At 40.2% G+C, this 23,599-nt stretch overlaps 1 protein-coding gene across 1 annotated transcript in view; it reads right to left on the bottom strand.

The window, feature by feature from the left end:
- Positions 1–23,599, bottom strand: part of LOC142194092 (uncharacterized) — a 412,519-nt gene that overhangs the window by 195,930 nt on the left and 192,990 nt on the right. Inside the window, exons 53-58 of the mRNA XM_075263119.1 lie at positions 22,551–22,678; positions 16,406–16,576; positions 15,570–15,698; positions 14,219–14,379; positions 5,828–5,954; positions 645–850 (exon numbers count right to left, since the gene is read on the bottom strand). Coding sequence (XP_075119220.1) covers positions 645–850; positions 5,828–5,954; positions 14,219–14,379; positions 15,570–15,698; positions 16,406–16,576; positions 22,551–22,678 — 922 coding nt within the window. The remainder of the gene's footprint in view (positions 1–644; positions 851–5,827; positions 5,955–14,218; positions 14,380–15,569; positions 15,699–16,405; positions 16,577–22,550; positions 22,679–23,599) is intronic.

The following is a 23,599-nucleotide window of genomic DNA, read 5'->3' on the forward strand; positions in this document are numbered from 1 at the left end:
AGTTTGAGCTCCTCTGGCAGAGAGCATTCATCCCCCCTCCATGGGAGTTCAAGGAGTTTCTGCAAGAAGTTCTCTTGTGACATTTGGAGAGCACAGTAATGCATGTAGTGTGCAGCAGGTCAGAATGAGATCAATTGCCCTCACACACCATAAATTTTAAGGCTTCACTTTAAGACTGGTGTTTAATACCCCAGTTTTAAACTGAAGTTTGACAGACTAAAGTTCCCCAAAATTATTAAGATGCAAAAATTAAACCTATATCCACCCACGACAAACAGAATATGACAGTGCTATACAAGTAAGCAAAATATATGAAAGGCTCAAGCCTCTTAATAAAATTACGCACGATTTATGCCAATTTTCTGATGCAAATTCTAACAAATGTGTCAGACCACTTAGACTCTGTCCTCTCCATGATGTTTTAGATAACAAGAAAAGGCAAAGCAACTCTTTGATGCTTGCCCTGTGTACAGGGTATATTATATGTGCCCCATAGTCTCCAAGCACCTGACAGAAAAAGTTTTTAAAAACGTGTATATAACACATTTTTGGTAGTTCTCCTTTAATTGCATTGAACAATAAATCTGTTTGACATAACCAATTATATAACAGCTATGAAACACAATAGTAATGGAATTACAAACCTTGGGTATTTGCAACGAAAGGAAGTGAAATGCCTGAGAAGACGCCTTGACTCTGGAGAACTGCCGGTTCTTGCTGTGTTCCATGTTGCCAGGTATATTATGCCCTCTATAGTCTTCCATTTCAATGTGGTTGGATCAAATATTCTTTTTTGGTCAAGTAGCTGCCGTACAAACTCACAAGCTGGCTGACAACCATCTTCACTTACCTATAAAGACACAATGAAAAACAAATGTACTTCATAACATGACTATCCTGTACCTGTTCCCAGTTTACTAACTTTACTGATTGTAGAGTATGATGCATATATACCATGATTAATGCAGTACTACAAGTAGAAGTACCCAAAACATAACTGTCTATCATTTAAATTATATCTACTCTACTCATGTACTGTATATAGAAATTAAAAATGAAATACCAATATAGGAAAAGGTTCTTATTATAATGTGAAGCTCAACTTATCAGTGTTATATATATACAGTCCTATGAAAAAGTTTGGGCGCCCCTATTAATCTTAATCTTTTTTAGTTCTAAATATTTTGGTGTTTGCAACAGCCATTTCAGTTTGATATATCTAATAACTGATGGACACAGTAATATTTCAGGATTGAAATGAGGTTTATTGTACTAACAGAAAATGCGCAATATGCATTAAACCAAAATTTGACCGGTGCAAAAGTATGGGCACCCTTATCATTTTATTGATTTGAATACTCCTAACTACTTTTTACTGACTTACTGAAGCACAAAATTGGTTTTGTAACCTCAGTGAGCTTTGAACTTCATAGCCAGGTGTATCCAATCATGAGAAAAGGTATTTAAGGTGGCCAATTGCAAGTTGTTCTACTATTTGAATCTCCTCTGAAGAGTGGCATCATGGGCTACTCAAAACAACTCTCAAATGATCTGAAAACAAAGATTGTTCAACATAGTTGTTCAGCGGAAGGATACAAAAAGCTGTCTCAGAGATTTAACCTGTCAGTTTCCACTGTGAGGAACATAGTAAGGAAATGGAAGACCACAGGGACAGTTCTTGTTAAGCCCAGAAGTGGCAGGCCAAGAAAAATATCAGAAAGGCAGAGAAGAAGAATGGTGAGAACAGTCAAGGACAATCCACAGACCACCTCCAAAGAGCTGCAGCATCATCTTGCTGCAGATGGTGTCACTGTGCATCGGTCAACTATACAGCGCACTTTGCACAAATAGAAGCTGTATGGGAGAGTGATGAGAAAGAAGCCGTTTCTGCACGTACGCCACAAATAGAGTTGCCTGAGGTATGAAAAAGCACATTTGGTCAAGGCAGCTTCATTTTGGAAACAAAAATTGTTTGGTTATAAAAAAAGGCGTTATGCATGGCGTCCAAAAAGAAACAGCATTCCAAGAAAAACACATGCTACCCACTGTAAAATTTGGTGGAGGTTCCATCATGCTTTGGGGCTGTGTGGCCAATGCCGGCATCGGGAATCTTGTTAAAGTTGAGGGTCGCATGGATTCCACTCAGTATCAGCAGATTCTTGAGAATAATGTTCAAGAATCAGTGACGAAGTTGAAGTTACGCCGGGGATGGATATTTCAGCAAGACAATGATCCAAAACACCACTCCAAATCCTCAGGCATTCATGCAGAGGAACAATTACAATGTTCTGGAATGGCCATCCCAGTCCCCAGACCTGAATATCATTGAACATCTGTGGGATGATTTGAAGCGGGCTGTCCATGCTCGGCGACCATCTAACTTAACTGAACTTGAATTGTTTGTCCAAAATACCTTTATCCAGGATCCAGGAACTGATTAAAAGCTACAGGAAGCGACTAGAGGCTGTTATCTTTGCAAAAGGAGGATCTACTAAATATTAATGTCACTTTTCTGTTGAGGTGCCCATACTTTTGCACCGGTCAAATTTTGGTTTAATGCATATTGCGCATTTTCTGTTAGTACAATAAACCTCATTTCAATCCTGAAATATTACTGTGTCCATCAGTTATTAGATATATCAAACTGAAATGGCTGTTGCAAATACAAAAATATTTAGAACTAAAAATGATTAAGATTAATAGGGGTGCCCAAACTTTTTCATAGGACTGTGTATATATATATATATATATACACATATATATATATATATATATATATATATATACACTCACCGGCCACTTTATTAGGTACACCTGTCCAACTGCTCGTTAACACTTAATTTCTAATCAGCCAATCACATGGCGGCAACTCAGTGCATTTAGGCATGTAGACATGGTCAAGACAATCTCCTGAAGTTCAAACCGAGCATCAGTATGGGGAAGAAAGGTGATTTGAGTGCCTTTGAACGTGGCATGGTTGTTGGTGCCAGAAGGGCTGGTCTAAGTATTTCAGAAACTGCTGATCTACTGGGATTTTCACGCACAACCATCTCTAGGGTTTACAGAGAATGGTCCGAAAAAGAAAAAACATCCAGTGAGCGGCAGTTCTGTGGGCGGAAATGCGTTGTTGATGCCAGAGGTCAGAGGAGAATGGCCAGACTGGTTCGAGCTGATAGAAAGGCAACAGTGACTCAAATAGCCACCCGTTACAACCAAGGTAGCCAGAAGAGCATCTCTGAATGCACAGTACGTCGAACTTTGAGGCAGATGGGCTACAGCAGCAGAAGACCACAGCGGGTGCCACTCCTTTCAGCTAAGAACAGGAAACTGAGGCTACAATTTGCACAAGCTCATCGAAATTGGACAATTGAAGATTGGAAAAACGTTTTGGTCTGATGAGTCTCGATTTCTGCTGCGACATTCGGATGGTAGGGTCAGAATTTGGCGTCAACAACATGAAAGCATGGATCCATCCTGCCTTGTATCAACGGTTCAGGCTGGTGGTGGTGGTGTCATGGTGTGGGGAATATTTTCTTGGCACTCTTTGGGCCCCTTGGTACCAATTGAGCATCGTTGCAACGCCAAAGCCTACCTGAGTATTGTTGCTGACCATGTCCATCCCTTTATGACCACAATGTACCCAACATCTGATGGCTACTTTCAGCAGGATAATGCGCCATGTCATAAAGCTGGAATCATCTCAGACTGGTTTCTTGAACATGACAATGAGTTCACTGTACTCCAATGGCCTCCACAGTCACCAGATCTCAATCCAATAGAGCATCTTTGGGATGTGGTGGAACGGGAGATTCGCATCATGGATGTGCAGCCGACAAATCTGCGGCAACTGTGTGATGCCATCATGTCAATATGGACCAAAATCTCTGAGGAATGCTTCCAGCACCTTGTTGAATCTATGCCATGAAGAATTGAGGCAGTTCTGAAGGCAAAAGGGGGTCCAACCCGTTACTAGCATGGTGTACCTAATAAAGTGGCCGGTGAGTGTATATATATATATATACATGATAGTGGAGCGAAATGACTGTGAAAAACATCTAAAACAACGGTTATGAGAATAGCTCCCTATTTACTGACCAGTATCATTAAAATAAAGCCAATACAGTTAATGTAGAAAGTACAGGAACATCAGAACTTTGCTGTAAACAGTGCTAGTATTCTGCCAACAGAGCTATGAAGGCTGCTCTAGGGAATATCATTGTCCACTCACTGCCTTGCTCTCACACCTGCTCATAAAGTCACCAGATACTACAAACTGGAAAATAACTGATAGGCTAGGTTCACACTACAGTTTGCTATACATTTGGGGTTTCTGTCCCTGAACCCAATTAAAAAAATTAGAAAAGTCCAGCAAGTAACCCAAGTGGACCCCCAACCCCCCCCCCTCCTTCCCCCCGAATAGAAACCTGAACGCAGGTGTGAACCTAGCTTCAGGTGTTTTTTCCAAACTTAACTGGCTGCAGCATGTTTATCATCATGTAATGACCTTTCCTGTAGTGCCTCTGACATTTTTGCTGAAAAGTCAACTTCTAAGCTTTTCAAACCTGATATCAACATATGCAAATTTGTTTGTTTGTTTATATACGCTATAGAATGACAAAAGAATGTGCAAAATGAAAAACAGGTTTAGGGAGCCTGCACACGGAGTTTGCGCTCGCTCATTCTGAACGTAAGGGAGCCTTCACACTCCCCATTGAAATCAATGAGAGGGGTTTTTTTACCTATTGCTTTCAATGTGATACGCGCTTATGCCAGCACCCATTCAAGTTAATGGGATCTGTTTTTTACGCTACTCACTCTGAACCAGTTTTACGTTCAGAATGAGCGAGCGTAAACTCCATGTGCAGGCTCCCTTAGACCTTATTTGCGTAGACATATATTCAGATTTCCATTTTCTCCTTTCTGTGAAATCCTGCATTTTTTTCACTTTTCCCATTGTTTCTGCCTGTCACTGAATGGGAGTAAGGGGCTATGTAGCATGTTGAGAAAATGAGGGTAGGAGAGGGTCAAACAGTTAAACCTCAGACATTATAAAATGTACAAACTTGGTTTTTGTGTGAAATGAAAGAAGAGATTCTTTTTTATAACACTGCTAAGTGCAGTGCTATCGAAATTGTTTCCAAAGATGATATTATTGAAAACACAGTTGGGAGTAGGATATTTATGTGCAACTGTATAATATATAATATATAAAAATCCCAATCCTGAATCTGTTTTCAACCAGTGGTATCTCTGGAAATAATTTAGATAGCACTCCTCTTTCATATGGCACCCATCTTCATTCTCTCTACACTACACAGTCCATACACCAGTACACAGTAACATTCAATGAGAGGCAGAAACAACTCTCAATACAGAAGCAAGAGGAAGAGTGAAAAATGCAGGATTTTACAGAAAGGAGACAAAACTTGTTAATAAAGTATATAACAAAATATATTAATAACACAAATACTTCCAGAAAATCAACAGTTGTTTGAAAGTTTAGTAACGATTTAAGGTTGAATTACAGACTTTATTGTCTAATTCCACATACATTGCACATTGAGATCAATGCATTTCCAAAGATATAAATAAATACACCAGTTTTACGGGGTGACATTCAAGCTAAGCCTCCAAACATTTACAATGAATATATTCCAATGCACTTAGCCTTAAGTCACCGCTTGTACATCTGCTCTGCACAATGTTTAACCTTGCAAGCACCACATTTATAAAATGTGCTTTTGATTTGCCACAGCAAGACAGGTCTTCCAAACTAATTTACAATAATAGGCTGCCTAGTCTAGTCTCCTGAGTATAAAGTAATCACCTTAGCAAGGTTGAGGTCATCAAGCAAACATAACAATTTCTTGTTTCCTGCTGGTGCATGCAATGTGCCATGTCGCCATTCTAATCGGTCTTTTAAACATCCCCATAGTCTCCGAGGATCCGTAGAACTAGAAAATAAATATGCAAAGTACAAGGATATGTACTGTCTGCAATTACAACAATGCCTAATAAGCCAGCAATTATCAGCAGTCTATCATTCCTGAAAGTACATTTGCATGATTTACAGACTTTTCTGGATCATGCTAAATTGAACGTACAAGTTTTTTTTCTCAGATCTCACTAGGGAAGCATTAACGTTTCAGTGGTACAAAAATGATAAATATTTTTTAAGAAGTGCAATTTCTATTCATATTCAAAGCATGTCTGATCAAACCTACATTGCTGTAAGATTATATTTAAAGGGGAGTGTTTGCTTTTTGGCAATCTCTTTTTCCTGATCATAGAGAGTCCTGCTACGGGAATCCAGAGAACCTTATAACAAGTATTTCATTCCTCTGCAGCGCCACCACACAGAAAATGAAGGATTAATCTGTGAGCTTTGAAATGAATAGACTGCCTTAAAAGTCAATATCTACTTTGAATAATTAATAAGAGATCTGAACAACATAGTTAACTTTAAAGGGGCTCTATCATTGGGAAAAGTCATTTTTAGCTAAGCACATACTTGCATTGCCTTTAGAAAGGCTATTCTACACTTACCTTTTGTATGTAAATTGCCTCAGTAGTTTTTTGAATAAGTCAGTTTCTATGCATATGCTTATTAGGCTTCTCCATGCACTCAGGAAGTCTCATCGTGCACCCTCTCTTCTCTATGTGTATGAGAGCAGAGAGGCTGCTGTGCTGATGACTCATCTCCCTGCTCTCACACACACATAAAACAGACAGTGATCCCACACACTTCCGGGTGCATGGAGAAGGCTAATTAGCATATGAATAAAAAAAAGGACTTATTCAAAAACTACTGAGGCAATTTCCATACAAAAGATACACATGGAATAGCCTTTTGTAAAGGCTATGCAAGTATGTGCTTAGCTAAAATTGACTTTTCCCAATGATAGAGCCCCTTTAAGAATAGAGATACATGATGATTTTGACTCCCACACTTGTTGCACAGGCAAAGCTCATTGTTGAACAAAGCCTTGTTGTTATTGAAAGTGAATGCAGTCAAATTGCCACAGCTGTGACAAAATTGTTGCAAAAAATCCAAACATGATAGATTTTTTTGCAACCATTGTGTCACAGTCACAGCAACATTCACTGTGTGCAATGAAGCCAGTGCTACACTGCAGTCACTGTGTGGTGCTATCCTAATCACTCCTCTAATAGGATATTTGAATTAGGATATTCAGATAAATGGGTTTTCTAAACCATATACAATCTAAAGACCCTTTTTTACCTTCGGCAGCCCCACATAGTGAAAACACAGCTTCTTTTTGTTGCAGATACAGCCAAAGTCATGAATGGCTACAAAATTAATGTACTTATACTTCCACTCCTGGCTTTGGCTCAAAAAACTGCAGCAAAATCTGCATTTTTCTCAGAAAGTCTGCAGAGTTTTCCTCTGCTGACTTTCGGCTTCTCTTATACCTATACGAAAAACACCAGAATTTGCATAAATATAATTGACATGATGTGATTTGCAAAAACACAAACGATTTGTGATACCCCAGCATTTCCGTTGCAAATTTTTTCTGCAATGCGTGGATGGAATTAGGCAGACTCAAATGCACTTTCCAGTTAATGTAAAACAGTGCGTTTTTTTGCCACAGTGTTTCTACTGCAGTTCCTAAAACACTGTACAGGACAGTATGTTGGTGGGAGACAGACACTCCTAACATCATAGATAACTAGGATGCTGGGAGTCCCACTCCCACCTTGAAGTTCAAGCCAGTAAATCACGGGTGAAATACGGTCATGTGCTGCTACCCTTAGGCTAAGACCCCAAGTTGTGGAAACGCAGCTTTTTTTTTTTTTTTTTTTTTTTTTTTTTGTTGTTGCAGAATTTGCTGTGGTTTTTAGAGCCAAAGACATGAATGGCTACAATAGGAATAGGAAATACTTAGCAAATGCTTAGATTTATTACCTTGTGCTCAAACCACTGCTGGCTTTGGCTAAAAAAAAAAAAAAAAAAAAAAAAAAATGAGGGTAGACTGCTGCTTCTTAAAGGATCGGTAGCATTGCATACTTTCACACTGGCAAACTTTTACGCACCTAATAAGGGCCAAATAGCCTGGCTCCTAGCAGCTTTACAGACTTTAAGCCTCTTTGCTGAAGGGACAGTTATATTGGGAGGTGACCTCAACATCTCATTCGATTATACCCTGGACTCCTCTTCTTCATACCAACCTTTTTCTCAGAGGGCGATAAAGAAGATTCTGCTCACCTTGGGGGACCTTAACTTAGTGGATGTTTGGAGACTGCAACATCCCACTGTCAAGGACTACACTTTTTACTCTGTCCCCACTGGTTCTTATCACAGATTAGACTACCTGTTCATTTCTAAATCTGCCCTGCCTAGTGTACTCTCCTCCACGATTAGCTCTATTACTGTGTCGGATCATGCACCTGTTAGGTTTACTTTCAAGCTGGCGCATATTCCCAGACCCGACTGGACTTGGAGGCTGAACGAAACTCTTCTGGACTCCGTTGACATCACCAAGTCCCTCTCTGAACAATTGCAGGAGTATTTTACCCTCAACACTTCTCCTGAGATCGCCTTCACGACAGTTTGGGAGGCTCACAAGGCTTTTATCAGGGGTAGGCTCCTTTCTGTTGCTACTAAAGTCAAGAAAGAGCGTCAAAAGGAAGTGGATGATTTACTTTGCCAGATCTCTCGTATTGAGCGATCACACAAAAAATCCCGATTACTGGCTTCACAGGCGGAACTGATTGCTTTGAGGGAAAGACTACTGACGGTCCTCAACTATAAGGCTGCAAAACGCCACCTACATTTCCAGAAACTCCTATATGCCCATGGAGATAAGGGTGGGAAGCTCATGGCTAATATGATACGAAAAGAGAGGATGAAATCCTTCATCTCTAAGGTGAAAACCCCTAGTGGCAAGATTTGTACAACTACCGACGACATCGCTGATGCCTTTGTCTCCTTTTATTCCGGTCTCTATAATCTGGCCGATACTTCGCCCCCCGGTTTTGAGAGACAGTCCGAAATTCGACGCTTCCTGGAGGATCTTTCCTTACCCCGTTTAACTACAGACTCGGCTGCATCACTGATCTCCCCTGTCTCTCTTGAAGAAGTGTCGGATGTACTTAAGACATTCACTAAGGGAAAAAGCCCTGGCCCTGATGGCCTACCTCTCCAATATTATAAGAAATTTTCGCAGATCCTGTCCCCCCAACTTTCCCTTCTTTGCAACTCTCTCCTTAATGGCTCCAGTTTTACCCGACAAACCCAAGAGGCTCATATTGTGCTTATTCCCAAAGAAGGTAAGGACCTATCTGAGTGTGGCAGCTACCGGCCCATTTCGTTACTCAATGTAGATGTCAAGATATGGGCCAAAGTTCTGGCCAATCGCCTTCAGCCCTTCGTACCCTCGTTAGTCAGAGACGAACAGGCTGGTTTTGTTTTGGGGAGAGAAGGCCGCCACAATACAGCAAAACTGCTGCCGCTCATATACATGGCCCATGAACGTAACCTTCCTCTTGTATTGTTGGGAGTTGACGCCGAAAAGGCATTTGATCGAGTTGCCTGGGATTTTATGTCTGCTGCACTGCACAGGTTTGGCCTTCCCGCACAGTTCATTGCTGCCATACTTACCCTATATGCTGCCCCATCGGCCCGCCTGAAAGTCAATGGCATTCTCTCACAGAGCTTCTCTATAGCAAATGGAACCAGGCAAGGATGCCCACTCTCACCAACTTTGTTTGTCCTAGTCCTGGAATCTCTTCTACAAGCAGTTCGCCAAGATGAGAGAGTTTCTGGAGTGACGATTGGTGACGCCTCAATTCATGCAACGGCTTATGCAGATGATGTCATGTTCGTTGTGTCCAACCCAGAATCGGGCCTCCCTGCCTTAATGGATATTCTGACTCACTATGGTCACTTATCGGGCTATAAGGCCAACTTTTCTAAGTCTGAAGTCTTGAATGTTACGCTAACTCCATCGTCTGTTGCTGTTCTGAAACAAGCCACTCCTTTCTTATGGTCACATTCGTCTCTTAAATACCTGGGCATACGTCTGACATCTTCCATTGAGTCCTTGTATTCAGCCAACTTCCTCCCATTATTGGACGACTTGAAACTCTCTTTGCGCAATTATGAGGATCTTCCATTGTCGTGGTTTGGCAGGAAAAACCTTATAAAGACTTTTCTATTTCCAAAGATCCTGTACAAACTGGCCATGTTACCAATCTCCATTCCCTCCTCCTTTTTCAAGTCCTTAAGAAGCATGTTCTCAAGATTCATTTGGAGGGGCAAGCCGCCTCGCGTGTCCTGGACTCAAATCACTAAACCAAAACGACAAGGGGGCATGGGTCTGCCCGATGTTTCCAAATATCACGCAGCTATCCGCCTCAACTGGTGGGCAGACCTAGCGCTCCCTCTCACTTCTAAGTTACCTGCAATCCTGCTTCAGCATGGCTTGTCTGTGTCCCTGGGTGCTACCTTGTGGTTCCCGCATAAACGGTCAGGATTGCAGAACGCTGTATCTTCCTTGCTTCCGGATACCTCCGTTGCCTGGTCTGCCCTAATCGATGATCTTATGCCTCAGCCCTCGCCTTTGCTACCCCTCTCCCTAATCCCGCGTCTACTAGGTCTGGAGGAGTCTGCTTATGCACCTCTATGGAACAAATTTGGTTCTCATACTTTATTGGATATTTGCTCCCAGACAGGATTGCTGCCACTACCTGAAATTCGTCAACTGTTAACGGGCTTTCCCCTAAACTTCCTACATGAACGACATCTTAACACGATTTTTACTGCTCTCCAGCACCGTTTCTCCCTCCGCACCTGTCTAACTGAATTTGAGAAACTGTTGGTGTCCAAGACATCAATGCTACGCAAAGTCTCCCACTTTATGCACAGTTTTGTTGACCCGGCCAAATCCTGCAAGCCTTCCTTTATCTCCGCTTGGGAACGTGAACTTAATATCTCTCTGACCATGGAAGAAATCGATACAGCTCTGTGTACCTCTCATGGCTTCTCCCCATGCGTCCGTCTCCAGGAAAATAGTTACAAGTTACTAACGAGATGGTACCACACACCGGAATGGTTACACAAACGGAAGCTCTCGTCAACTGACAGATGTTGGAGATGTTTGTCAGGCCCTGGCTCCTACTTGCATTTGTGGTGGTCTTGCCCTATTGTATCTCCTTTCTGGAATGCCGTTCAAACGCAGATCAGAGCCATGAGCTACCCCTTCTTCACCTTGACTCCTGAAATGATTTTCCTACATAAACCCTCGCAGGCCTACAATCCCTCTAAAGACAAATTGATAACTCACCTTATTGCTGCTGCTAAGTCTCTCATCCCTCTTTTATGGATGCAAACTGTTTCTCCGTCTTTGTCACTCTGGAAGGAGAAAGTTCACCAAATCAACCGCTTTGAAGAACTGCTTAGCTGGTCCTCCCGCACTCATGATACATACCTGAAAGTTTGGACCCCTTGGTTAGTTCACAAATTCTGACTCGGTCATCTTCCCCCACTTCTCTCTTTCTTTCTCTCTTTTCTGCTTGCCTAATCTACTCCTTTCTTAGCTCTTTTTCTTGTTTTCTTTCTCCCCGCTGTTTCTCCCCTCTACCTCTCCCTCCTTCTTGTCTCCTGTCCTACCCTAGATACCATACATATTTTGTGACTGTTATATCTTGCATTAGCCGACCCTGTTTATGCATTGTTATGGGTCGATATGTTGGATGTATGCTCTGTTTGACTTGCTATTCCCAGTTTTCCTTTCTGTACCCCTTGTTCCCCTATATTTTGAAAATAAAATTTTGATTAAAAAAAAAAAAAAAAAAACACAGCAAAATCTGCAACAAAGAAAGCAGTGTTTCCGCAATGTGGGGTCTCAGCCTCAATCTGTTTTTGTCTTTTTTTTTTTTTTTTTTTTATAAACCTGGCAGAATAACATTGACGGTTACTTATTAGAAACCAATAGAAACCTGACAAAACAAAATGGAGAGATATTGAGCCTCCATATGTAGGATAAAAATTAGATTTTTTTTTCTTCCCCTGCTAGTACATGGCAAAGTACCATGCTTGTTTCAAAAATGGCATCTTTTTGTTTTGGCAACAGTAAATACTCTACCTGATATTTGACTTTACACAAAGTAAACAAGCTAAAAAACAAAGTCTTGTGTATATTACTACCTTTCTTCTAGAAGCATATAATTATTCTTAACCAAATACTCAAAGTACAGGTTGAATGTACAGTAATGGCCATGAGTGTTGGCACCCCTGACATTTTTCCAGAAAATGAATTATTTCTTCCAGAATATTATTGCAATTACACATTTTTATAGATATGTTTTTATCCTGTGTGTGTATTTGAACAAAACAAAAAAACTGAGAAAAAAAATGGCAAATTGGACATAATTTCACACAAAAATCCAAAAATTGGCCGGACAAAATTGTTGGCACCTTTTTAAAATTGTGGGTAAATAACTTTATTTCAAGCATGTGATGCTCATTCAAACTCACCTGTGGCAAGTAACAGGTGTGAGCAATATAAAAATCACACCTGAAACAAGATAAAAAGAAGAGGTTGACTCAATCTTTGCAATGTGTGTCTGGAGAACAGATAGAAGAGAAGAGAACTGTCTGAGGACTTGAGAACCAAGAGTGTGGAAAAAAAAACAATCTCAAGTTTACAAGTCCATCTCCAGAGATCTTGATGTTCTTTTGTACATGGTGTACAACATAATCAAGAAGTTTGCAACCCATGCCATTGTAGCTAATGTCCCTAGACATGGAAAGAGGAGAAAAACTGAAAAAATGTTGCAACGCAGGAAATTCCAGATGGAGGATAAACAGCCCCAATCAAGTTCCAAAGAAATTCAAGCCATCCTGCAGGCTCAGGGTGCATCAGTGTCAGCCCAAACTATCTGTCAACATTTGAATGAAATTAAACACTATGGCAGAAGGATCCCACCGTTGACACAGAGACATAAAAAAGCTAGACTGCAGTCTGCCAAAACGTAGGTAAGTAAGCCAATATCCTTCTGGGAAAACTTCTTGTGGACAGAAGAGACCAAGATAGAGCTTTTTGGTAAAGTAAATCATTCTATTGTTTACCCAAAACATAATGCAGCCTACAAAGAAAAGCACAAAGTACCAACAGTCAAATAATGTGGAGGTTCAAAGATGTTTTTGGATTGTTTTGCTGCCTCTGGCACTGGGTTCCTTAATTTGTGTGTCAGGCATCATTAAATCTGAAGATTACCGAAGGATTTTGGTTGGCAATGTAGGGCCCAGGGTCAGAGAGCTTGGTTTGCATTCAAGTCATGGGTCTTCCAGCAAGACAATGACCCCAAACATAACTTCAAAAAGCACCCAGAAATGGATGGAAACAAAGTGCTGGAGAGTTCTGAAGTGGCCAGCAATTAATACGGATCTAAATCTTATTGAACACCTGTGGAGAGATCTTAAAACTGTTGGGTGAAGGCGCCCTTCAAAAATGAGAGACCTCGAGCAGTATGCAGAAGAAGAAGGGTCCAGAATTCCAGTTGAGAGGTGTAAGACGCTTGTCGATGGTTATAGGAAGAGATTAATTTCAGTTATTTTTAAAGGGTGTGTACCAAATATTAAGTTGAGGGTGCAAATAATTTTGTCCTTTTATCTTTGGGGTTTTTCGTGAAATTATTATTTTTTTTTTTGCTTTTTTTTTCTCTGCTTGTTTTTGTGTTGTTCCAATACATTAAAAGGAAATATACTGTACATGTGTATAGCAAAACATATTTTCTGGGAGAAATCCTGGAAAAAGTCTGGAAAAATTTCAGGGGTGTCAACACTTACGGCTATGACTGTTTATATTACAAATAAACAGAACCAATGCTGAATAGAATTTAGTAGCTATGCTGCAACCCCTTACATGTTACAGCATCATCTAAGACATGACACAGAAGAGGACACAGAATATTACATGCTGTTCTGCTCATTACTTGTTACATTATAACCAGTTGTGCATATCATCCAGAACAATACAACATATTATTATTCCTATGCTTTAAAACATCTGTTAGGCACAGCATAATCTGGCAGACATTTTAGTACTGTAATACAGTGCTCCCTGAATTAAACATAAACACACACAAAAGAGAAGGATATTGTGCTCCTTTGTCATCTCCTAGATCAAGCTGTGTGCTTTTAGACACATATCAAAGATCTTATATTTATTTTTAAAGTGTCTTCTTTTACCTGTTAATAGCAATTTTTATGTAAGACATCTCTGCAACGTCACCCAAACATAGAGAATTAAGTTGTTCCTGGCTGAGCATGGATTTGCTACATCCTGCATCTCCAGCAAACAGAACAGGGCAGCCAGATGTTATTAACAAGCTTGAAAGGTGTAAGAGTTGCTGCAAAGAAAAGAACTTTGTTTTAATTTACAACAATGAGAAATCTAGTTTTACCTTGATTGTCATTTGTTATGTTGATGCTGATGTTATATACAAGCTGTGTGAAACATAAGGTCAAATGCCCATTGATTAAGTCAATCTGGCAGGATTTGCATATATGACTACGTTACATCTCTGCTATATATGTAGTAGTAAGAGGTTACCCATAGTGGTGCCTGGGCTCACTACTGTACCGCTGTAAGGTTATGATTTAATACAAAGGACTATAGAGATTTTTGTTAAGGGTAATAATTTTATTTCTACTGCTCTTCAGATTCAGTCTATACCAGAACAAATATAAGACTCCATACTCAGGAACAGTACAGCCTTATGTACTGCTGTACATGTTCCATGTATGACACCTTATTTCATTAAAGAGATACAGACAATCATCAAATCTAAATGAATTATAGTAGAAAATCCACAATAAATGAACCTTTTCTTTGGGCTAATGTAGCTAAATTTCCCCACTATATTTGAATATATATGTTACAGTATATTAATTCAGTGTTTCACTTGAATTTTAATGGGTAAAAAATATGCAAATCTATTCTCCAGGATGTGATACAGTGCCTCTGTATGCTGCCCTCTAGGGACAGCCCCCTTAACATCATGCATGACTCAGTTAAAAAGCCTACTGACATGATGCGGAGTTTATTGCCAAATTAGTATTTCTATTCCAAAAGGAACAGATTCCCAGCTATGGACAGCGCTGTTTCGGTCTTTTGGACCTCCTCAGCATAGAGCAGGGATACAGAGTGAGACTATAGACCAGGGTCAGGGGATAATCATACACATTAGGGAGAGTGTGTGCCTACATAGGCAGTACGGAGACTTCCAAGTCATTCCTGCTCCGCTAGGGATTCTGGATAAAAAATATGCAAATCTATTCTCCAGGATGTGATTAGGCCTCTGTATGCTGCCCTCTAGGGACAGCCCCCTTAACATCATGCATGACTCAGTTAAAAAGCCTACTGACATGATGCAGAGTTTATTGCCAAATTAGTATGAGTTTTAATGTAATTGTCCTAGGATTTCCTACATTAACAACCTGTAACACAGTTGAAAGCATAGCATATGAATGTTAAATCATTTAGCAGTATTTTATTTCTAATTGCAGCATAAAATATAAGAACACCATAAAATTTTACCTCACTGTGTACTGTGGGAACAAACGCCTCGGAGGCCACACTTTGCCCATGACTAACAGAGCAAGAGGAAAGTGTGTCATGCCATCTGACAAAATGTCTCGTATCAGTGTCAATGTGATAGTCCCAGACCTGCAGCAAAATTGAATACGGATTGTCAGCAACAAACGTTCGATTGGGATTAAATATTTATGCTCCTGAGTAGTGATGACAGGTCCTGACACTTATTCGCAGGCACATCATTTCAACATGATCACTCCTTGCCAAAAGAAACCAGTGCCAAGTTGTATTGTCTCTCCTAGAAGATGATGCTTGTCTGCTAGGGAAGGTGGCCTGTTAACTCTTACAGTGATTCATCCTTCAGTGCACACATACATTACATATACAGTATGTGCACACACTCACCTTAACATATAACAAGTGTCATATATAAATAGTGCTATATATAAACATTTAAAAAGAGGTTGAGGGTGAAGTTGTTTAAGTCACTTTAAGTTATAGTTATATAAATGATAACTATTACAGTTCAGATTACGTTACAAAATACATTTCCATACGAAAATTATAAAAGACCCCTTAACACAAAAAACTATTCTATCCCTTGCTCTACAGGCCAAAAGCTTGATGTTGCACTACAGAGATATTGTAATGACATCTCCATTTTTATTTTCTGTCATGAAGATCATGAGTAACAAAATGAAGATAAGAAAAATTTGGAGCACAGCTCCGAGTCATCTATGATATCTAATAATAATATATTGTACACTAAAGAGTTCCTATTATGTATGACATACATTAAGTAGGCTACATGTTAAACACTTATATAGCTTTCAATTTACTTCGCCTTCTGCAGGAAACGTTGTATGAGTCCTGAATGTATGTCTCCACCAGTTGCTAAATAAAGTTCTTTCATTAGAATCCAACCATCCTCCAAAAGACCATATGCAGGAGAATATGAAATACTTCTTTGTATCTTCAGTCAACATATCCGGAACTTGCTGTTCCAAAGCCTATGATATAAGAAATGGATTCAAGGATAAAGACAATTACGGTATATTAATAAACCTTAATATTTGTATACAGCGAAAGGGAAAAGATCATGATACATATATTGTAGATCATGTTTTCTAGGCTGCATTTAGGATGAGAGCAGTCCTAGTACCTGGAACCTCCTACTTCAGTTGTTCATAAGAAGCTAAATTACAAAAAAAAAAAAAAAAAATTGAGAATGTGGTGGAATTGGGAAAAAAAAACACATTTGCACCTATTTCATATGGGTTTAATGTTTATGGCGTGTCATGCAATTGTGGTAAAATTGACATGTTAACTGTATTTAGTACAATCATGGCAATATCAAATTTATATAGTATTTGTAATATTCTGATACTTTTTAAAAAATTAAAAACTTGTTTTGACTAGAGATGAGCGAACACTAAAATGTTCGAGGTTCGAAATTCGATTCGAACAGCCGCTCACTGTTCGAGTGTTCGAATGGGTTTTGAACCCCATTATAGTCTATGGGAACATAAACTCGTTAAGGGGGAAACCCAAATTCGTGTCTGGAGGGTCACCAAGTCCACTATGACACCCCAGGAAATGATACCAACACCCTGGAATGACACTGGGACAGCAGGGGAAGCATGTCTGGGGGCATAAAAGTCACTTTATTTCATGGAAATCCCTGTCAGTTTGCGATTTTCGCAAGCTAACTTTTCCCCATAGAAATGCATTGGCCAGTGCTGATTGGCCAGAGTACGGAACTCGACCAATCAGCGCTGGCTCTGCTGGAGGAGGCGGAGTCTAAGATCGCTCCACACCAGTCTCCATTCAGGTCCGACCTTAGACTCCGCCTCCTCCGGCAGAGCCAGTGCTGATTGGCCGAAGGCTGGCCAATGCATTCCTATGCGAATGCAGAGACTTAGCAGTGCTGAGTCAGTTTTGCTCAACTACACATCTGATGCACACTCGGCACTGCTACATCAGATGTAGCAATCTGATGTAGCAGAGCCGAGGGTGCACTAGAACCCCTGTGCAAACTCAGTTCACGCTAATAGAATGCATTGGCCAGCGCTGATTGGCCAATGCATTCTATTAGCCCGATGAAGTAGAGCTGAATGTGTGTGCTAAGCACACACATTCAGCACTGCGTCATCACGCCAATACAATGCATTAGCCAGTGCTGATTGGCCAGAGTACGGAATTCGGCCAATCAGCGCTGGCTCTGCTGGAGGAGGCGGAGTCTAAGGTCGGACCTGAATGGAGACTGGTGTGGAGCGATCTTAGACTCCGCCTCCTCCAGCAGAGCCAGCGCTGATTGGCCGAATTCCGTACTCTGGCCAATCAGCGCTGGCCAATGCATTCTATTAGCTTGATGAAGCAGTGTGTGCACAAGGGTTCAAGCGCACCCTCGGCTCTGATGTAGCAGAGCCGAGGGTGCACAAGGGTTCAAGTGCACCCTCAGCTCTCCTACATCAGAGCCGAGGGTGCGCTTGAACCCTTGTGCAGCCTCGGCTCTGCTACATCAGAGCCGAGGGTGCGCTTGAACCCTTGTGCACACTCTGCTTCATCAAGCTAATAGAATGCATTGGCCAGCACTGATTGGCCAGAGTACGGAATTCGGCCAATCAGCGCTGGCCAATGCATCCCTATGGGAAAAAGTTTATCTCACAAAAATCACAATTACACACCCGATAGAGCCCCAAAAAGTTATTTTTAATAACATTCCCCCCTAAATAAAGGTTATCCCTAGCTACCCCTGCTTGTACAGCTATCCCTGTCTCATAGTCACAAAGTTCACATTCTCATATGACCCGGATTTGAAATCCACTATTCGTCTAAAATGGAGGTCACCTGATTTCGGCAGCCAATGACTTTTTCGAATTTTTTTCAATGCCCCCGGTGTCGTAGTTCCTGTCCCACCTCCCCTGCGCTGTTATTGGTGCAAAAAAGGCGCCAGGGAAGGTGGGAGGGGAATCGAATTTTGGCGCACTTTACCACGCGGTGTTCGATTCGATTCGAACATGGCGAACACCCTGATATCCGATCGAACATGTGTTCGATAGAACACTGTTCGCTCATCTCTAGTTTTGACACCTGTAATTTTTTCATATTTAAAAGTACAGAGCTGGGCATGGCATCTTTTTATGCGGGAAAGATAATGTTTTTATTGATACCACTTGGTTTTTCCAAGTGGTATCAATTAAATGGGATATATTTTAATAGGTCGGGCATTTTTGATCTAGGGAAAAGGTGGTGAACTTTTGTGGGGGGTATTTTTAATACTTTTATAAACTTTATTTTTCTTCTTTTACTTTTATGTTCATACCCCCTAAGGACATTGAACCCTACAAGGTCTGATCGCTCATACTATACAATGCAAAACTAATGCATTGCACTGACTAATAAAATCCATTCACTTGTAATGACAAGTCTGGGCGCCTTAAATATGCTCACAACTGTCATTGCAATTGATCGCTGCCCTCCAGTGTCGTTCTAGAGGGTGGTGATCAGATAAACATAGTGGCACCCATTACATCTGCGCATTTTAGATCCCGCTTTCATGTTTCACCATGGCATCTATAGTGGCGACACCAATCGCAGCTGTTTTAGATAGCTGGCCTGCACTGTTTATGGTGAAGAGCTACGATACCAGTACCAATAACTCTTCACCTGGGGTACAGATCGTGAAAGCCGACAGTGCGCTGAATTCAGCGCACTGTCGGTTTTCTAGCGGTATATAAAACCGCATGTTCCCCAAGTGATGAAAGGTCCTCTTTAAAAAAAAAAAACACTCTCTTCTGAACAGACTATTAGGCTAAGGCCCCACATTGCGGATACACAACTTTTTTTGTTGCAGTTTTTGCTCTGGTTTTTTGAGCCAAAGCTAAGAGTGGCTTCAAAAGGAATGGGAAATATATAGAAATCTTCCATAATAATAATAATAATAATAATAATAATAATAATAATAATAATAAATTCTGTTCAATCTCCTCCTGGCTTTGGCTCAAAACCACAGCAAAATCTGCAACAGAAAGAAACGGAGTTTCTGCAACTTGGGGCCCCAGCCTTACAGTTCTTTACTGCTTCACTAGAAAGTAAATGAATGAGATTGAGTATATTGTATACATAACAATGCCATATTATGTAAAATATTTAAGACATATTTTTGGCCATTATCTAAATTATTAAGTTATATCAAATATATTGCATAAAACTATGAATTTTATTGATTACCATACTTACAATCCCATACAAAAGTAATAGAGCTTTTATAGTGAAAGATGGAAGTAATATTAACACTGCCTGAGTCTGAATTGTTGCTCTTGGCCTAAGAAGATGTAGTGATAGGAAATCTTATGTCATTTGTTGAATCATTTTTCTCACATTTATGAGGAGTACATTAATTGGCAGCTAAATGAACCATCTGCACAATGAAGAACAAAGACAGCATGCTAATATGGAAAGGAATTCACAGTAGAAGAATGGTACAGCCTCGGGATTTGTGTTATATTACCTTGTGCAGTGAAAAACAGAAGTTAAAACATACCACTCCTTTTTCAGTATACATTCTGCATTTATGAATTACTTTGAACTGCAGAAGTACGATTCTTCACAATTTAGATTTTACACATAAAAAAGACATCTTTAATTTGTGATAAAGGAAAACTACTGTATATCAATATGTTCCATACTGGCTTAAAGCATATCTATGATTTTAAACTTTTATTTTTATTTCATGAATCAATAGTGCGGGCAATGTAATATATATTATATAATATAGTTATTAAAATAAAGTGTTTCTTTACTTATTTCTCTGGGTATGGATTTTGTCTAGGAGGGAGGTTTGTTCACCTTTAAAGGGATTCTACCATTAAAATCAATTTCTTTCTCGTTGACATGTAGGAATAGCCTTAAGAAAGGCCATTCTTCTCCTACCTTTAGATGTCTTCTCCGTGCCACCGTTCGGTATAAATCACGGTTTTCATTAATATGAAAATGAGTTCTCTCGCAGCACTGGGGGCTGGCCCCAGCACTCAAACAGCACTGGGGGCGTCCCCAAAGCTGCGAGAGAACTCTCCAGCGACGCCTCCATCTTCTTCAGGAACGTCCTCTTCACGCGTCTTCTTCCGACGTGGGCGGTCAAACTTCTAGGCCTCCGCTAGTGGAAATAGAAGCTAGCAGCACCCATTGAAGTCAATGGGAGGCTTTTTTTCTGTGCTGAAAATTCAGCACCAAATAAAGTGCCATTTTCCTTTGTCTGAATCTACCTTAATTGGGGGTTAAATGAAGCATGGAAATGAAATATTTTCATTCAGACCCCATGGTTTGATCATTTTGAGCAGAAAAGTCCATCTAGCTTTGCGCTGTAACAATTTCTGATCTAGAGGGGGACTTCGATCAGAAATTGGTTACAGTGTGAAGCTAGATGGAGGTTTCTGCTCAAAACGATCAATTGGCTGCAAGTGGTGTAGGCATGGTGGGATAGTAGGGATTTGTTTCATTGTCGGTCTTAGTTATCAGCTGAACTGTTTTTTCAGAGATTGGCCGACGTGTCACTTTGGGGGGTGGGCTCTCTGCTTTATCAGGCCGCACTGCCTGTGGCCCCTTATGGCCATGCATTAGTGCCTGAGGGAGCGGGAGGGTATCTTCTGGTATGCTGCTATAATATATCCTACACTTAGTTAGAATGTACTCTTGCATCATTATGCCTCTGATGAGATAGCTATAGAGGATAGTGGCTATTGAAATGTGCGTCAGGCAGATTACTGGTCCTCCTTAGCGTTATTAGAGGAGATAGGGTTAATGCTTGTAAGGAGAGACTTGTAGTGCTACTTACTTTGGCAACTAGGCATACCAGAGTTTATGCAGTGCTCCTTAACCCTTTTCTAGGAGTGGCTGTCACACAGATGGTTGTATGTGATGACTGCTTTATAATTTTTTTAGTCAGCTGGTTGTGAAAAGCTTTGCTTTTTACTTTGCACAATCCACTGACATATTTTTTCAATTCAGCTTTATGTTAGTGAGGGGGGTGAGTAGGCGCATAGGAGATTATACCCAAAAAAGCTCTACCTCAGGCTGACATTGCCTTGTTATTACTGACTTACTAGTACTTGATGACTGTGCACAATTATTTTGATTTATTGGGATCTTTTTACATTTTGTATCAATAAAGATTTGTAGTTTTTGATATGTCCATTTTGTTAGGATCGACTCTCCTAGCCTTTTTTTTTTTCAAATAGGAGGCATCCAATAGATCCCACTAAATACAATGGTGTCCTTTGGGCTTCTATCATTGTGTCCATCCATCACTGCATTATTTTTTCTGCCATTTTTTGACAGATAAGTAATCCTCTAAGACAGATGTGAACAATAGATAACAATTTTGGTCTATCTTTCAGCACACCATAAGGCCAGGTTCACACAGGGTTTTTTGGTCCGGAACCGGAAGCCGCCTCAGGTTCCAGTCCAAAATACGGGTAGTTGCGACTGGATGCTGGTGCACTGCACCGGCATCCAGTCATGCACTCCGCTCCGGATTAGGACCAATGAATGGGCCTAGTCGGGAAGAGGGAGTGTCTTCAGTCGGATTCACTATGGTGACTCCGCCTGAAGAATGAGCATGTCCGTTCTTTTTTCCGGGAACCGGAACAAACGGCTCCCAGAAAAAAAAACTGACCGTCTCCCATTGATTTCAATGAGAGCCGTTTTTTTTGTCAGGATTTTGAGGCGGATACGGCCTCAAAATCCTGACCAAAATACCCCATGTGAACTCAGCCTAAGATTTCACGATCGATTCAACTGGTGTATAGCCATCTTTTGTGTATTTACTTCATTTTATTTTATAAATATAATGCACCAGACTAACAGTCCTAGTATGTTAAGAGACTTTTGTAGTAATTTTCCTAATGCTGAAAATTTGTTTCACTTTAAACCATTTTTTCTATACACAAATACATATATGCGATATCTATACATATGGAATACCTCAGATATCCTACAGAATGTTTGCAGCACACTTGCTTCACAAAGAAAAACATCTCTTTCTGTCCTACTTCTTTCATTTTCAAGTTGGTAAAATATTTTGTGATCTCGAAGAAACTGCAAGCTGGGCTCTAAAATGTAAAAGAAAAATAATGATTATATAGTTTCCTCCATCATATTGCAAATTATTTATAAAATGAATTTATTAAATTTGCTTACAAACAGGAAATTGTGCAAAATAAACAAATGAACAAGTATTGATCTTTTAAATTCGCCCACCTCTCTACTTCCACCACTCTGGTCCTCTGTCCAGCAGCGGTGTGAGGAATGGATATGTAACATGTCACACTGAGTCCACTGATAGGTTGCAGTGGTCACATGAAAGATTTCATACAATCTCACAAAATCCCTTTAAAACTTTAAGTGACTGTAAACCTCTAAATCATTACATAAGATGAATATTCACCTTTGATACCTTACCTGGCATGTTTCTATGTTTGGATTGAGATAGTCTGTGTCTACAATATTCTCAGACATGAATTGCAATTTCTTGACACCATACTGATCAATGCACATCGACTATACATGAATACAGTTTTTAGTTGCTGGAAAAACAACAAGTTTTCCATGGTCTGACAGAACCACAGACTGAAACCTATGGACATACAGTATGTAATTGGCTAGTTTGTGAGGTTTTTTCCCACAGAAAGCTGTATTTACATTGTCAGTGTCCAAATTTACAATTGAAAATAACTTATTATGAATTTACTCAACAATATCTCATCAAAATCCATGCACTGCACAAAGATCAGGTTGTCAATATGATGAACAGCCCACAATGTCTTCTGTAATGTAAGCTAAATTGCCTGAGTCATGAGCAATGATAGTGTAATTCTACAGAAAATTGGAAATCAATTCCTGTCATTGCAGCAGAAAACTCCTTTATCAGGGTTCCAGTTCACCAACGTAATGCAGCTAGAGAGAGGTTTGAGATGGCAATCTCACCAATTGTACTCAATAAACGGAAATCATGTTTTAGTTACAGCCCAGGG

Source organism: Leptodactylus fuscus, chromosome 2 (assembly GCF_031893055.1).
Source record: "Leptodactylus fuscus isolate aLepFus1 chromosome 2, aLepFus1.hap2, whole genome shotgun sequence".
Classification (NCBI taxonomy): Eukaryota; Metazoa; Chordata; class Amphibia; order Anura; family Leptodactylidae; genus Leptodactylus; species Leptodactylus fuscus.